The sequence below is a fragment of the Dreissena polymorpha genome, chromosome 5 (genome assembly GCF_020536995.1).
Source record: "Dreissena polymorpha isolate Duluth1 chromosome 5, UMN_Dpol_1.0, whole genome shotgun sequence".
Classification (NCBI taxonomy): Eukaryota; Metazoa; Mollusca; class Bivalvia; order Myida; family Dreissenidae; genus Dreissena; species Dreissena polymorpha.
In genome coordinates this window covers 107817839-107833607 of record NC_068359.1, presented here as the reverse complement: position 1 = coordinate 107833607, position 15769 = coordinate 107817839, and the positions used below count along the sequence as shown (strand labels likewise).

Genomic DNA, 15769 nt, shown 5'->3' with positions numbered 1-15769 from the left:
TTTTGTTCTCTTTAAGTTTTAACTTATTTAACCATTTCCTTTGAATCTGAGCTCTTTAAGTCTTAACTTATTTAACCATTTCGTTTGAATCTGAGAGGAAACTATGCAATAACTAACAGATGAAAGAATGTTCATTTAACGCTTATTTATAAATTTGGTACATGTTAATTCCATTTGTTTAAAGGTAACTCGGAAACAAACTCCTCAAAAGAACAGAAAAGAATCTGTAACTGACGACAGTTGCTTGAAAGAAGATACTGAAAGCAGCCCAAATACTGACTTAAATGTGAATGGTGTAAGTGGGGCCTGCAGTAGTGGAGCATCAAACAGTCAGGACAGCGGCCCCAGATCTGTGACATCTGCTCGCCAGGACTCACATACACAGGGGCAGACAACCCCACCGAAAACACCCAAGGAGAGACCAGCCCCCTCTTCTGCTGGAAAGTCTGCCAAGAAGTCAAAACGAAGGCTGGCTGCAAACTTTGGTAATGCAGCAGATTAGGAGAATAAACATCCATAATGCGTGAAAAACATGTTGGTTCCAGGTTTACCAGTCAAACCCTATCAAACCAGCCCTAGAACAATTATATTTCATATTAATTCAGTTTCAGAATCAATAGTTGACCATCTACTGTATACCTTATCTAATTTTTAGCATGTTACCTGCAGAAATTGTTTACACCTTTATAATACTGTGCAAACAGTTAACAACAATCGCAACAATGACAACACATGATAATTTATGGTAACATATTGTTGGCTTACGTCATCTTGAGCGTACTACATATATTGACTGATACATAGCTTAATGTATTGCTAAAATTTGCTGCAAACAAACAAGTTAGCTCAAGTTATTAGCTTCAAGCTTAAATAAAAATTATTGTTGTTAGATAGAAAACTTTTGACCAATCCACATGTGCAATTATCTATAAAAAAAATTTAGATACACATTTTAAGGTTATGTATCGAGATTGTGAGTAATGTTGGAATAAACACAAATATGTTTGTTAAATAAGTGCTTGTTTATTGTTGTTTTTGCAATAGAAGTAGGTATCTTGACATAAATGTAATACTTTTTAGTTTCTTTATAACATATTATGAATGAGTTTAAACAACCCATCTCAGTAGAGTATGCACTTATAATTCAATTAAGTGTTTCATCTTACGTATAAAATATCCGGTATGAAATACGTATATGTATACTTCAACCTATGAAAAATGTATGAATATAAGTATAATATTGCTGTTAATTTTTTTTTTCTTAAGGTTCAAGAGGTTTTAGGAATAAAACCTAAACGATTACCCACATAAAGCTTGTATTGAGCACAAACTTCTGACAAAACACATGTTTTGCAACAGACCAAGAGCATAGTAAAGAATTGTCTACATTTTTTTGCAAAAATATATGTTAGTCTTGTGACACTGAATAATGTTTATCAACCAATTTGTCATTCTAATTTGTATCATTTAAAAACATGATATTATGCCCACTTGCGTTATAATTCTGCACATCAGAAGTCAAAAACATTGTGTAAAAAACAATGGTTATTGTTTCTTTATTTCTAAAAAAGATTACAATTTAGTTCCTACAATTGTATGCACTATGTCAAGATTGTTTTTCTCTTTATCATTAATGTTGGACATTTAAGGAACCGAGCTTCAAGTTTTGTATTTGAAGGTCTGACATTATTATGAATTTTTATTGGACCTTGTTTACGATATGTGGATGAGATGTTTTACCTTTCAATTTTAACTAATTAGTTTTTTTTTAATAGAATGTGAACAGAAGTATACATGTATATATGTGAGTTACATAAAAGTTTGTATTGCTGTTTTAAATTTAACATTTGTATCGTGAAAAATGTCAGGAACATGATATAAAAGAAGTAAATACACTTGTTTTCCATAATTATTGAACTTTGGACTTTGTAATTGCATCCACCTAGACTCACCAAAGGTTAAAATGCACCAAAAAAAGTTTATATATAGAAATTTCTGATGCATTATGGGTAACAAAAAGACATTTGATAATATTTGTTCAAGTATTTAAGTAAAATAAAATACACAAAAAATTATATATATTTAGGAAATGTAAATTTTGTGTCTTTTATGTGCCTCAAGAAGGGCTCTTGTTGCAAATTGTTGCTGATTGAGATAATTTTTTGTCAAGCCCTCTTTCAGAAAGATTGATCTGAGCTTTTCCGAACTTTGTAATACATCATAAAACAAGCGATGTGTTTGTGAAACACTATGTCCCCATATATTTGACCTTTGACCTTGAAGGATAACCTTGACCTTGTCCTTTCACCACTCCCAATGTGCAGCTCCATGAGATACACATGCATACCAAATATCAAGTTGCTATCTTCAATATTGCAAAAGTGTACATTAAATTAGCGATTATGACCCATATATTTGACCTTTGACCTTGAAGGATGACCTTGACCTTTCAACGCTCAAAATGTGCAGCTCTATGAGATACACATGCATGTCAAATATGAAGTTGCTATCTTCAATATTGCAAAAGTTATTGCAAATGTTAAAAGTTTGCACAAACAAACACACAAACCAACCAACAAACCAACCAACAGACAGGGCAAAAACAATATGTCCCCCCACTATAGTGGTGGGGGACATAAAAATTATAGTTTTGAATAATTTGCCACAAATGATCACCATCATAAGACAACCTGTGGCAAGTAACACCTGTCTCCCTACCTAAGATTTCAAGGTCACACTTGTAGGTCAAATGTCAAACCTGGGGATAAAACAGCTTGCTTAGACTTGAACTTTGTTGTTCAGCTATACAATGTAAAAATCATTACTTATGACCACTAGGAGAAGACTGCGTGTCACAGTGCATCAACTGTCCCCTTACCTCAAAGGTCAAGGTACACTTAGAGGTTTTAATTAATGCCCTTTAGACAGCTTTCCAGACGCTAATTGGTCATGCAATTTTAACATGAACACTATGAGGAGTTTGCTTGTTGTTGGTAACACCCAACCCCTTACATCAAATGTGTAACTATCACTAATAGGTCAAAGGTAACATTACCTTAAATGTAAAACTAGTACTTATAGGTCAAAGGTAACATTACCTCAAATGTAAAACTAGCACTTTTAGGTCAAAGGTAGCATTACCTCAAATGTGAAACAAGCACTTATAGGTCAAAGGTAACATTACTTCAAATATGAAACTAGCACTTATAGGTCAAAGGTAAACTTTTGCCATAAAACAGGTTTTCCCATCTGTAATTTGGGCAATCATCATGCTATTTTAAAGTATCTTACCACAAATGCCTTTATGTAAAATCTGTCTCCTCTCAAAGTCAGGTCAAACTTTAATTTCAAAGGTAAAATTGGCCATAAAAAAACTTGTCAGGACAGTATCTTCATAATACTTCATGCAATTTAAAAACGATTTATCACAAGTTTCCACCATGTTGACTGCATGTCATGTGTAACAACCGTCTCCCTACCTCTAAGGTCACGGTCACAATAGAAGTCAAAGTTAAAATTTGGGCATAAAATAGCTTGTCAAAACTGTAAAATATAACAATGATATCAATGACATTTGCATTTGAGTGAATGAAAGCTTGAAAATAATGCTTTACCTTGCACCTATACGTGCATAAAAAACAATCTCGTACAGCTCAAAACTTGCTAAGTATTTAAATACTTCCAAGATGGGGAAGCAGACAAGAAAATTGCAGTCCAGTGTCCTTTTTGTCATTACATCCATTATATGAATAATTTTCTTCCAAGTTATTCTAACTGCAAATAAATTACACTTAGACAAATGAAACTTTCTTATTAATGTAAAGAACAAACTTTCCTGCCATTGTTCCCTGTCCTGATTTTATCCTTAATATTGAGGTGACATGACATAATGATTAGCTGTTGTTGTCTGTCCATAATTTTTATCATACCGCTGCATTGATATCTGCCTGATATAACACTGCCTGATACATTGTATATTTTTTATATCAGTTCAACAGGAAGTTCTGTTATCAGTCGATGATAGGAGGTAGTTCATATTACTCGATATCAACTGTAAAGTAATCATTTTTAGTAAAATCGGATCAGATTCAACAAAACAAACTATTTGATACCAAGATGTAATTTATTTTAATCACAAAATGCAACACAAACAGCAAAAAACATGTTTTACAAATATTAAGCGCAAGTGCTCAGGACATCATAATTAACACGTCAATCGACAAAAATCATATTCTTTCCCGCTAAAATTGCAGCTTTTAAGTGATTTTTTCGGAGAAAACCTGAGGTATTGTCAAAGCCAGCTCGTTGTCCGGCGTCTTGCTAAAACCTTTACATTTTGTTAACCTTTTGAACATTGGCTCTAAAATCAAAGTTCTTCCACCTACAACTTTGAAACTTCATATGTACATGCACTTTGACTGAGTTCTACACGCCACACCCATTTTGGGGTCACTAGGTCAAAGGTCACTGTGACCTCTAAAAAAAAAATTCTGACTAGCTTTCATTTATTCAAAACTGCACCTGCAGCCGAGCTTTGGCACCTGTTATGCGGTGCTGTTGTTTTTCATGATTCCTTTAAAATTGGGGACGTAGAGGTATGATAAACAGAAAAACAGAATACTGCCTGATCTTTTTGTAATATATCAGGTTCAGCACGAATAAAATAATGGTTCGGCAAGCCTCGACGTTATATTATTATAAGCCTTGCCTGATATATTACAAACAGATCAGGCAGTAACCTGTTTTCTCTATGTATCTGGCTTAATTATGTACATGATTGGATTTTGAAATAAGTTGGCAAAATAATCCCATCAAGAAGTGGCCTTGCTTGTAACAACCGTCTCCCTCTCCATTTGGTCAATGGCACAGTAGACACTAATTGTGTGCACATTCCTTTTATAACTAGACATAGTGAAAGTACAAGTTTGTGTCTGTTCCATAACTATTGTGCAAGAAACGATGCAAAATCACTGTGCTGAGTTTAAGGTCACATTCACTGTGGACAGTGGAAGAGACTGCATATTCTCGAAGTGCTATCAAGTGAAAGTATATGATCATGTTTGACCATAATTTTATTTTGCATCATGGAATTTTAAAATAAATTAGTATTATCTATCATGTAAAGGGGAGAAATCTTGAACAACAGTCACATATGTTAAGGTCAATTCCGCAGTGAACCATAAAGTCTGCGCATTTTCTTTATATCAATATATATAGAGCAAAAGTACGTGTTTATGTGCAGCCCATTACTTGCTTGTAAATGATTTATGACAATAAACCCCTGAAATTAACTTTTGGTTCATAAACGAAAAACACAGATACGTTGGCTTTGGTTATAATTTATTCATTTTTGAACAGCATATCAGTATCTTTATGTATGTCTAGGAAGAGCATCTTTAACAAATACAATACATGTACATTACAGATCAGAAACAAAGAAGCTATAACTCAGTATTTACAGACTTATCAATTGAACCATTTATACAATATGATTATTTTGAGATACTTTCGTGTGTTCTTATCATTGAGTTTATGTCATATAAAATTTAATGTCACTTAAATCAACATTCATGACTGTGATGTCATTAATTATATTATATAACTCCACCAATAGGAGTCGGTTGAATTCTGCTGTATGCCTAATACTGTAAGTTTACATGAATGTTCATATTGTCATTAACTGAAGCTTATTGTATAATTGAATAAGTACATGGTTTTTCATCTTTACATTAATGCAATTGTAATACTAAAAGATAACTTAAACATGTTGAATGTTGATATTTTCAATAACCCAACTATAACATTAATTGTTAATAGTATAATTTCACATTATCTTTCATATTTTTCTCCATTAAGACATATTCAGAAATCTTCACCCAAATAAAGTTAGCATAGACTGCACTGATTACATCTCATACATTCGTTTCCAAGCCCCATGTCTGCAAACGTAAGAAGGCTCAACACTTATCAAGGTACCCGTAGACCCGCCTTAGTTTCTCTTTCTTGCCCCTGTTGTTGTGCTTCTTCCACGGTTTGCCTGCTACACTAGTCTGGCTCCCAGCTCCAGATGACGGGGTACCAGGCTTGTCACTGTCGGTTTGTTTTTGTATGCACTGTAGAAAACTCCTGAAAGGATATATTGTTTACAAAAACTGTACAAACTAATTGTTTCTTGGTGTTGAAAAATATTTATCCGTATTCACTAGTATTTGTCATTATTAATATTGTGCAAGTATTTTACTTTCCAATACCAATCTTTGAAAGTATATTATATTTATATGTGCATATTTTTTATAATTTCATTTTTCAAATAAATATTTATTGATTTGAAATTGTTTAATTTTTTTCTCCTAAATTTTCACTAGAACTAAAAAAAACAATACCGTCAAAGACACACAAATTTTAGATTTTATTAAATTATGGTCAGATATTGGAAACTAGCTGATTCAAGTTCTGATTGCCATAAAGGCTACTTAATTTAATTTAAAATTATTTAAAAATATATCATTAATTATTTAGCACATTTCCAAACATAGCTCTAATTTGTGTTTGTTCTGAGCAAATAGCGCATCGAGCGGATCAAACATGAGATATCTTGACTGTAATTACTGGTATAAGGAAAACTGCGCCATCTATTGTGGTCATGTTTTTCAATAGACAGGAACCATAATTCACACATTCGGGAAATCATTACATCAAATGCTTAGAGCAAGTTTTATTAAGATTGTGCAAAAGTAATTTGAATTCTTAAGTGAACAACAGCGTTTTCTTCAATTTGCCCCTAGTGATACAGATGACTCGATATGACCCAGTTTCAAACACATTTTAGATAAAATAGGGACAAATAATATGCCTCAAGTTTCATGAACATTGGGAAATAACTGTATCATGTTCAAGAGCGTTTGCTTTAATCTTACTTAGTGACTCATTTGTTCACCCGATGCGACCCAGTTTCGATATTAACCAAGATATCATAAGACAAATGTTTTGACCAAGTTTTATGGAGATTTGTCAATAATCATCTCCTCTTAAGTGTTCACAAGCTTTTTCTGTATTGGACATATTGACATAGTTCTTGATCCCATATGACCCAATGTTTGACTCAGTCAAGATGTCATTGGGACTGATTATTATTTTGTACTCAGGTGAGCTAAAAAAAACTATATGTACTACATTTTGGTTATTTAAACAAATTCTTACCAGTGCATATCTAATGTATACAAATAACACTTACCTTTCTAAAGAAGTCTGCATCAATCTTGCTGGGCGGCAGTGGCTGTGTGTTGTCTGATGACCCCGGCATGTCCCCACTGCCTGTAGGGCCGGCCTTGACTGGTCTCCTTTCTTCAAACTTGTTGAACGCCTCCGAGTCCACATCCGGGGGTGGGTGGCAGTACAACAGCTTGCCCTGTGGAGTTTGAACATCCAAAGAAATACTTTAGAAGCTTCTTTTAGAGTTATAAACAGCTTTGATATTATCATAAAACATAATAATGTACATTATTCTGTTTACTTTCATCCACTGTTTCACTAAATGTACTGTTATTTTTTCAGATCTATTGTCAATTATATTGATATCTAGGCCATGTACTACAGTGAAAAGATTGGAGGACCTCAGGCAAAGGTATTGAATATTTAAAGCATTTTGTTTAAGTGTGATAATGCGACAAAAATTAAGGAGTAAATTACTTCCAAACTAATTTTAATAACAATATTCCATATAACGCTACCAGTGTTAGTTCCCATGTGAAGGATTCATCAATTTTATTCCAAAGCCATCTTTCTGTCATAATGTCATGATTGAAAGGTCCAACAACAATGCACGCTTTTTTACTCAGAAAGCTGTGTTATACTTGTTTTATTGACATCTTGAAAAATATATCTTAACTGCCAACAGTTTTTGATGGGCTTTAACAATAGACAGGGCTTTTTTTAAATGACTCGGCAATGTTAACAATTGTGAACAAATGGGGGGCAAACTTTTTAAGGCATGAAAATTTGAGTCACAAACTTTAACAATTTGTGAAAATGTGCCATTCTCTGAGAAGAACAAAAAACTGATAGATACATTTATAATCACATTACATAAAGTATTGCAAAATGATTTAAGAATGCCTTTTAATAACATCAACATTAAACTGATTGTGATTTGATGTGTTATCTTACTTAATGCAAAATGATGATAAAGTAAATATCAGAACATTGAGATAGCAGCTTACATTGACATAGTCCTTCAGGAGGTACCTTGAAGACCGTGGCATGTCTGGTACTGCCCTATACGTCATGTAACCTCGCATGGCTAAAATGGGGAACATTTAGTGTCATTTTACCTTGCATGGCTGCAATACAGATCATTTAGTGTCATGTAACCTCACATGGCTGCAATACAGAACATTTAGTGTCATGTTACCTCACATGAGTGCAATAGAGAAAATTTTCTGTCATGTAACCTTGCATGTCTTTTATGGGATACAGTTTGTGAGCTATGAAGTGTAGAGTAGTCTAAAACTACAAAGGGCAGAATTCAAAGTCAATTATGCAGCTACATTGAATTATTGACCAGGTGTTAATGTTTGAATCAGGAGCACACATTATGGAAAGACATGTGATTTGGTTCATCACTTTCATGAAAATGCATTAGAAAACAATGATAACAAATAAATTGGTATGCTCAATAATGACATCTTTCCAACAGGACGGCCATGAGGCCCTTAAGCGTTCACCACAGACATCACTTGTTGAAGATTTAACCTAATTATATCATTTTTGACCCCCTTGACAGAAATTCAAACATGACTTTCATATTGTCAAGATTAACATTCTTCCAATCAACATGTCATGTGCTAGATTTCCATAACTTCAACCCCAAGAGAATAGATAGCGATACTAACATAACAAAAAGAGATTTTAGTCAAAACGTGAAAGTGTGCTACCTCCATATGTATTAAGGAGCTCGTACGCTGTGGGGGGTCTGTGGGGGTCCTCCCCCTCCCCAGGGGCTGGCAGGTTGATCCCGTACGTGGTCTCAAGCACCCAGCGGGGCAGCCTCTCACACAGCTAGGGTACAAAAAGGTCAGCGTTATAAAAGACAACTGTTGAAATATACCTATATACGCAAAACAGCCCAAAACTGCAAAATGGCCTTTCAACTTTTGTCTCTATCCTATAACACTCAGATACTCACTTTAACGTGTCTGAAGTCCCTTTCAAAATCACATTTAATTTAAGACTTTTCTTACTAAATTCAAGTTTTTAAGGCTTAATTTCAAACCCTTAGATACTGCTGAGCAGCAAACAGCATAAAACATGGACACTCTTAATCATTCCTGGTAGCATATAGCCATTTTATTGTCATTGCTTTATACTTCACAGCCTGTTTGAATTAAATTGAACTTGCAAATACAAATTTGATTAAGGTTAATGAGAGATGGATGTAATTATATGAATTGTTGAAGCTAGGCAAAACAATTAAACTGTTAGGAATGGATAAACAAAATATTCACTAAAATCCTCTTCAATCAATAGATACAAGGACATCCAATTATTGGCAAAAATATCGATAACATGCTGAATTATTATGTAAAACATTACCTTTAATTTTATTTGAGAAATAAGACAGTAAAAACCAGAAGTGACAGGATAACCTTGTCCATTATAGAAGACATTTTTGTACCAACATTTTGAAAAAACCCTTAAAGAAAGGACTGCTTTAATCTGTAAATTATGTACAGCTTTAATAGATGTCCCAAAAAATATTGTCACACATGAAATGTGAGCATGTTATACAAAGTGAACAATAAACATCTTAACATCTAAACTAGCTACCCCAGTGGCAATTACAACATGAACTAACACTACCAGTGACAAATGAATTTCTAATCTAGCTACTGAGTGAACATCAAAACAAAATTTGCTACGTCAGTGAAAAGTAAAATTCTGAACAAACTGTATAGGTGACAAATGAAAATCTGAACAAACTACAACAGTGAAAACAAGAGCTAGTCAGAATAGTGCCAAATCCCCGCCGAAATGTGTTTGCTTGTATGACAACATTTGTTTTAGAGAGTAGAATAACATTTGTAAAACATGGCACCTGAAAAGCTAAAATATTTACTATGAAATTAAATAAAAAAATAAAATTATAAATAAATAAAATTTAAAAAAAAATAAAATAATAATTAAGGAAGATAATTAAAAAACTACGGCAAAAAGACTTATTCTTCATGTTCACTGCACTTCTCCTAGTTGCCATCTGTTTATATTTCTAGTTTCAAGTAAATCCCTTCAGTTGATTTAGAGTTATACTCCGGACAAAAATTTACTTTGAAATTAAATAAGGGAGATAATTCAAAAACTAAGGTAGATAGAGTTATGGTTCTTAGTCACTGCACTTCTCCTACTTGCCAACTGTTTATATTTCAAGTTTCAAGTAAATCCCTTCAGTAGATTAAGAGTTATGCTCCGGACAAAAATTTACTTTGAAATTAAATAAAGGGAGATAATTCAAAAAGTAAGGTGGATAGAGTCATGGTTCTTAGTCACTGCACTTCGCCTAGTTGCCATCTGTTTATATGCTCCGGACAAAGTTTCTGACAGACGTACGGACGGAAAGACGGACGGACAGGACCAATTACCAATCCCCTCCGAAAAAAAAATTGGCGGGGAAAATAAAGATGTGTTTAAGCTATACCAGTACAAAATGAAAATAAAATCTGAACAGGCAACATAGGTGAAAATGAAAATCTGAATTAGCTACACCAGTGAAAAATGAAAGTCTGAACAAGCAATACCAAGGGAAAATGACAATCTGACCAAGGTATACCAATTGTGATGGAGGTATGTAGTCTCTCATCTGGTCTATAGGCAGGATCCCACTGACCACGAGGTCAGCCTTGGTGGTCACAAACGAGGGGAACACCAGGCCTGGGCAGTCACACAGCATCAACTCTGGGTCCACGTACAGCGTCTACACGGGAAATGGCATACACCATCAATTGTTAAAAATCCTTTCACCTACACATTTCACTTACAAGATGTGAAAGCGTAATGGCATAAACTGTAAGTTATGAGGAATGCATGTACGCACAACGTCTAAAAGAGCAACGGCATAAACCATCAGTTATTATGGATGAATCAGCTTATAAGAAGAAAATGAGAAATGGCATGTACATAAGTTATAAGAAAGCATCCACATACAATTCTTAAAGAGATATGGCATTAATATTCAGTTATTATGAATGCATCCATACAATTACAGAGTATATGAATTTATTTTTTGTGATTTCAGAGAAAAGTAAGTTTCTTTTAAAAAAGGGGGAAAGAGCTAAAACTATTGGTGGCAACATTATAAACCAGAAATGCACCATGAAGGCTTTCTCAGTGTTTGTTCAGTCATATCTTTGGGAGAGTTCTTCAGCAATAGCTGAAAACTTACATACCATATAACCATGAGAATTGGAAACAATCTGCATACCAATAGGGTAAAGGTTAGTTTCCACTTGTATGTGATACAGCCCTCATTTTTTAGGAGAGATAATAATGTAATTTTGGGACTTTGGCAAAATAAATTGATTGCAAGCAAAAGGATTCATCCTGAGTTAGGATCAGTTTATGGAGAAAACAGCAAGAATTAAAAAACAGAATAGATTATGCCTTATATTGTGTTGTTCAATATAAGGAATGAAAAACCTGCGAGTATTATTTGAAAGATCACCTGAAAGTGTTTGGTTCTTCCAGGAGTTGCCGACACTGGAACCTTCTTCATCTTCAAGATGGCATTGATTGTGGAGCTCTTGCCAACATTGGGGTAGCCAACCTTAAGAGAGTAGAAAAATTATGAAATTATCAATTTATATACAAGCCAACCTAGAAGTATGTCTAACACACTAAGCTTGATTTCTTAATTAACGAAAAAAACTTTACTTAGGTGTAACTTTGTTTATATTTAATAGCAAGAGGGCATAAGGCTGAGAAGTTTCATACTGATTGGGAAAAAGCATGTGATTTACAAAGTTTTCACAAGGTTTCTCTAAAGCCATATAAGGAAAACTAGCCTGCCCCTTGTAGTCATGTTTTACAACTGAAAGCAACCGTTTTCATACTCTGCCAAGATACAATTTACACAAACATTTTGAGCAAGTTCTATGACTATCTCAAAATCAGCTTTATTAAGTTAAAGTGTTCAAAAGATTTCACTATAGTCATATAAGGATAATAATAATAATTTCTGATTAATAATTTCACTAACAAGAAACTTACAGCGGAATAGACTCTTCCTGTTCCTGAAAACATGGTGTCATGGTGGCGTATTGCATGCAGTGTCCCCATGACCCCATGAATGGTTCCATAAAGAGAACAATCTTGAGTGTCACTTTCAGCCTTAACGCAAGCGAGCTTCATTTTTTGCTTTTGATAACACTAAACCATGATTTCTTAAATTTTACTCTTTTACCAGGAATAGCTTAAACTTGCCTTTTTTCATGTGGAAATTAAGGAGCAAAAATTTAATCATCAAAATATTTTCAAACTTTCAAATAAATGTAAAATTAAGAACATAAAATCACTTTTTTGTAAAACAAATTTTTTAAATAAAATTCATTTTAATTATTAAATACTTACCTGTTATCGTATGCTTATACTTTCCAAGGGGAAATAACTCATCCGGAATTTTAACTGGGAATCCGCCACCTCAATACCGTAATACAGGCCAGGTTAAACATAGTGCAATGCAACCTAGCCAAAAATCGGTAACCAACCCTCAATATTCTTTCAATATATATACAAAAATATTAATCGAATAGCGGGGTGGGAGGTGGGACTTACCGATAACAGGTAAGTATTTAATAATTAAAATGAATTTTATTTAAAAAATTTGTTTTAATGTCATAAATACTGACCTGTTATCGTATGCTGATTTTGCAGCTGCGGTGGGAAGGTTCGTATATATTTTCCCAACACAGTAGAACCCATAAACAGGGTTATCAGCTAATGATATCAAGTAATCTTCGTTAAAACGGTATTAATTATGACTTCTCGGACAGAGTAATATGTCTATGTCGTAAAGAAGACACTACCGTTAGTGAAACCACAACAAGCCCAAACGTATACAAATTGTATTGTTGGCACTTCAGAAAACGAAGATAAAAAGATGACAAGGTGGTCGGATTCCTCCAGTAAACAGCTTAGAGCACGTCAAAAAGTGGGGTGTGATTAATATATGCCCACAAAACAGACAGAGCTCTTAATTCATGCGGTCAGATCCTAAAAAGGAATGAATCCTTAGATAGGATAAGATTAACTTTCCTTAGTCGAGGTCTAACCCCGAGAAATAGAAGCCGCAGACACATCTCCCCCCCCTTTTTTGGGGGAAATGAAGAGTGTCTTTGAGAACCTCGAATGGACTTCTGACTAACACTGCTGAGATAGAACTTCAAAGCCCTGATTGCCCAAAGAAGTTTATCCTCATCTTCATGACTACCAGTTTAAGAAAACTTGGAAACTTGAAGGTAGAAGCCATATAGAGGACTTGATATTAAGCAAGGAATCCTGGCTGACACAACAAAGTGAAAACGACAATAGATCCAACTGGAATTGGTCGTATTCAACAGAAAAAGCATGAATTTCACTTCTCCGTATGGTAAAAGCCATAATAAGAAGGAAAACCGTCTTAAAATTATATTGGAACTGTTAATAAGCCTGATGAAAAAGGTTCATAGGGAGCTCATTAAGCATCCCAACATGTTACACAAGTCAAAACCGCTTAAGAAGGTAAAGGAACGAAAAACATAGTGTTGACGTTCCATAGTTTGGATCAGTTCCAAAATAGGTAAGACAGCACAGAGTTGCGATGACTTACACAAAACAAGGTATACGAGAGCATAATCTCTATCCTTTGATGAAGAAAAGAACAAATTTCTTATCATCAAGAAAAAGATGAGAAAAACCTCTATGTATCTAGCAGAGTGATTAAGGTAATAACTATGCTCTCAATTACCCAGTAAAAAAAAATGAATTTCCATAGAACCTTTATACAGTTCTGATGGAATTATCCTTGCACAAGTAACAAGGATTGAAACTCTAACAGAAAAACGTTCTTCTGTAGAGATAACTAAAAGTTATTAATGGCCAGACATGAAGTGGCACATGTTTGGATCAGTAAAAATATGTCTCAGTGAGATATGATATTTGACCTGTGAAGAAGTTTCCTGAAAATAATTGTACAGGAGACTTAAAAGGTCGTAGAACCATAATCCCATGGTTCATTACGTATATTTCATGAAATTATGGCAAAAACTCAGTTATTGCAAAAACTCACCAAGAAGGCAAGATATTCCAGTTTATGTCAATGGACGAATGTATAACAATCGCACACCCTGCTGGATCGATTTCTGTGAACTGCATTGTTGACGTTGTTCAGCATACCGGTATACACTGCGATATACGATCGCATAACGCTAATAACTAGCGTTTGATGATAAACAACATTCTTTGATATACTATGTACACCATGCAACTCGTCTGCAACTTCACTGGCGCGCATGCGCGATTACATTATTGAACCCAACGGAAAAATAATTCGAAAGAAAGAACTGCAGGACAAAAGGTCCAACAGGGCGTTGAGACGAACTGGTATGAGAAAGACGATAGAGAAAATTTGTTGTTCTTGCAAAGAACGAATAAGTTCCTGATTTCCAGTTACAAGGAGTGATAATATGATCACCTCCGTGTCTGTAAGTAAACCACGACCGATGTGTGATAGTTGAAACCATCACAAAGGAATCGTGAAAATGTGTTGTAAATGAAAAACAGCTAAAAAGAATTTTTGCTTTTCAAGATGTATATGTGCAGGTGATATTCGTTAGGATACCACATAATTGAGAAAATCAAGATACGTTGTTCTATGTGATCGTCCATAACCTTATCTGCTCACATCTGTATAAGATGTAAGGAAGGTTGTGGTAGAATAAACTATATTCTTGCCAAGATAATCTTCTAGTCTAGACACCACTGAATAGTGGTAAATAATGACAAAAAGATGGAAATCTGTGTCATTAAATAATCCCGAGATTAATACAATTATCTTAAAAATAAAGCTGAAACGGACGTAAGAAAAGACGTCTCAGCAGAAGGACCGGTGACCGGACCGGTAAATACCGACCGGTGACCGGAACCATTTGTCAAGGATGGGTGGGCAAAGAAACCACGGCAAGCCGAACTTTCCCACTCCAAACACACTTGAAAATTGGTAGAATAGGACAGTGTTTAACACTTATAAGTTAATGACCTATCTACAGAATATAGCCTCTTCTTGAACCAATAACAGGCGCCTTTAAAATCCTGGATAATACAGGTCGCGAAGTCATCGATTTGCGAAGTACGGAAATATGATTGATAGTGGTACCTCCGGAATCGGAGGTGTGATGGCAGAAAAAGGTGAAAACCCTAGGGGTAACCTTAAGCGGGTCCACGCTTGCCGGTAGAATGCATGGAAGTCTTAAATTCTGACTTGATTAATCCATTTACTTCAAGACTTCTAACCTGGACGAATTCCGAAAGGAATACGACCAGTTATAGGAAGACGGCCTGTTATGGCCAGAAGTGTAATAGAAGAATAACTTTAAGATGAGGTCCCTCCAGATCCTAGGATCTAAGATCTGAGTTCAATAGGTCCTAAGCCATCTACAAGACTGTAGCCGCTATGCGGTCAATCTGATAGGCAATCCTATGTATCAGAACTCTTGTTGATTCCAGTAGCTTGAAAATATGCACT

General features: G+C 34.6%; 2 protein-coding genes across 3 annotated transcripts in view; one reads left to right on the top strand and one right to left on the bottom strand.

The window, feature by feature from the left end:
• The window catches only part of LOC127880721 (5'-3' exoribonuclease 1-like), a 92502-nt gene extending 90590 nt beyond the window's left edge, over positions 1 to 1912 (top strand). Inside the window, exon 37 of the mRNA XM_052428078.1 lies at positions 185 to 1912. Within this exon, the coding sequence (XP_052284038.1) occupies positions 185 to 502 (318 nt within the window). The 3' untranslated portion in view covers positions 503 to 1912. The remainder of the gene's footprint in view (positions 1 to 184) is intronic.
• Positions 1913 to 5323: 3411 nt separating this feature from the next.
• The window catches only part of LOC127880722 (large subunit GTPase 1 homolog), a 34833-nt gene continuing 24387 nt past the window's right edge, over positions 5324 to 15769 (bottom strand). For both annotated transcript variants that reach the window (XM_052428080.1, XM_052428081.1), the window contains 6 exons: positions 11714 to 11815; positions 10823 to 10966; positions 8934 to 9057; positions 8220 to 8299; positions 7235 to 7408; positions 5324 to 6126 (listed from right to left, as the gene is read on the bottom strand). In XM_052428080.1, the coding sequence (XP_052284040.1) occupies positions 6088 to 6126; positions 7235 to 7408; positions 8220 to 8299; positions 8934 to 9057; positions 10823 to 10966; positions 11714 to 11815 (663 nt within the window). In that variant the 3' untranslated portion in view covers positions 5324 to 6087. The remainder of the gene's footprint in view (positions 6127 to 7234; positions 7409 to 8219; positions 8300 to 8933; positions 9058 to 10822; positions 10967 to 11713; positions 11816 to 15769) is intronic.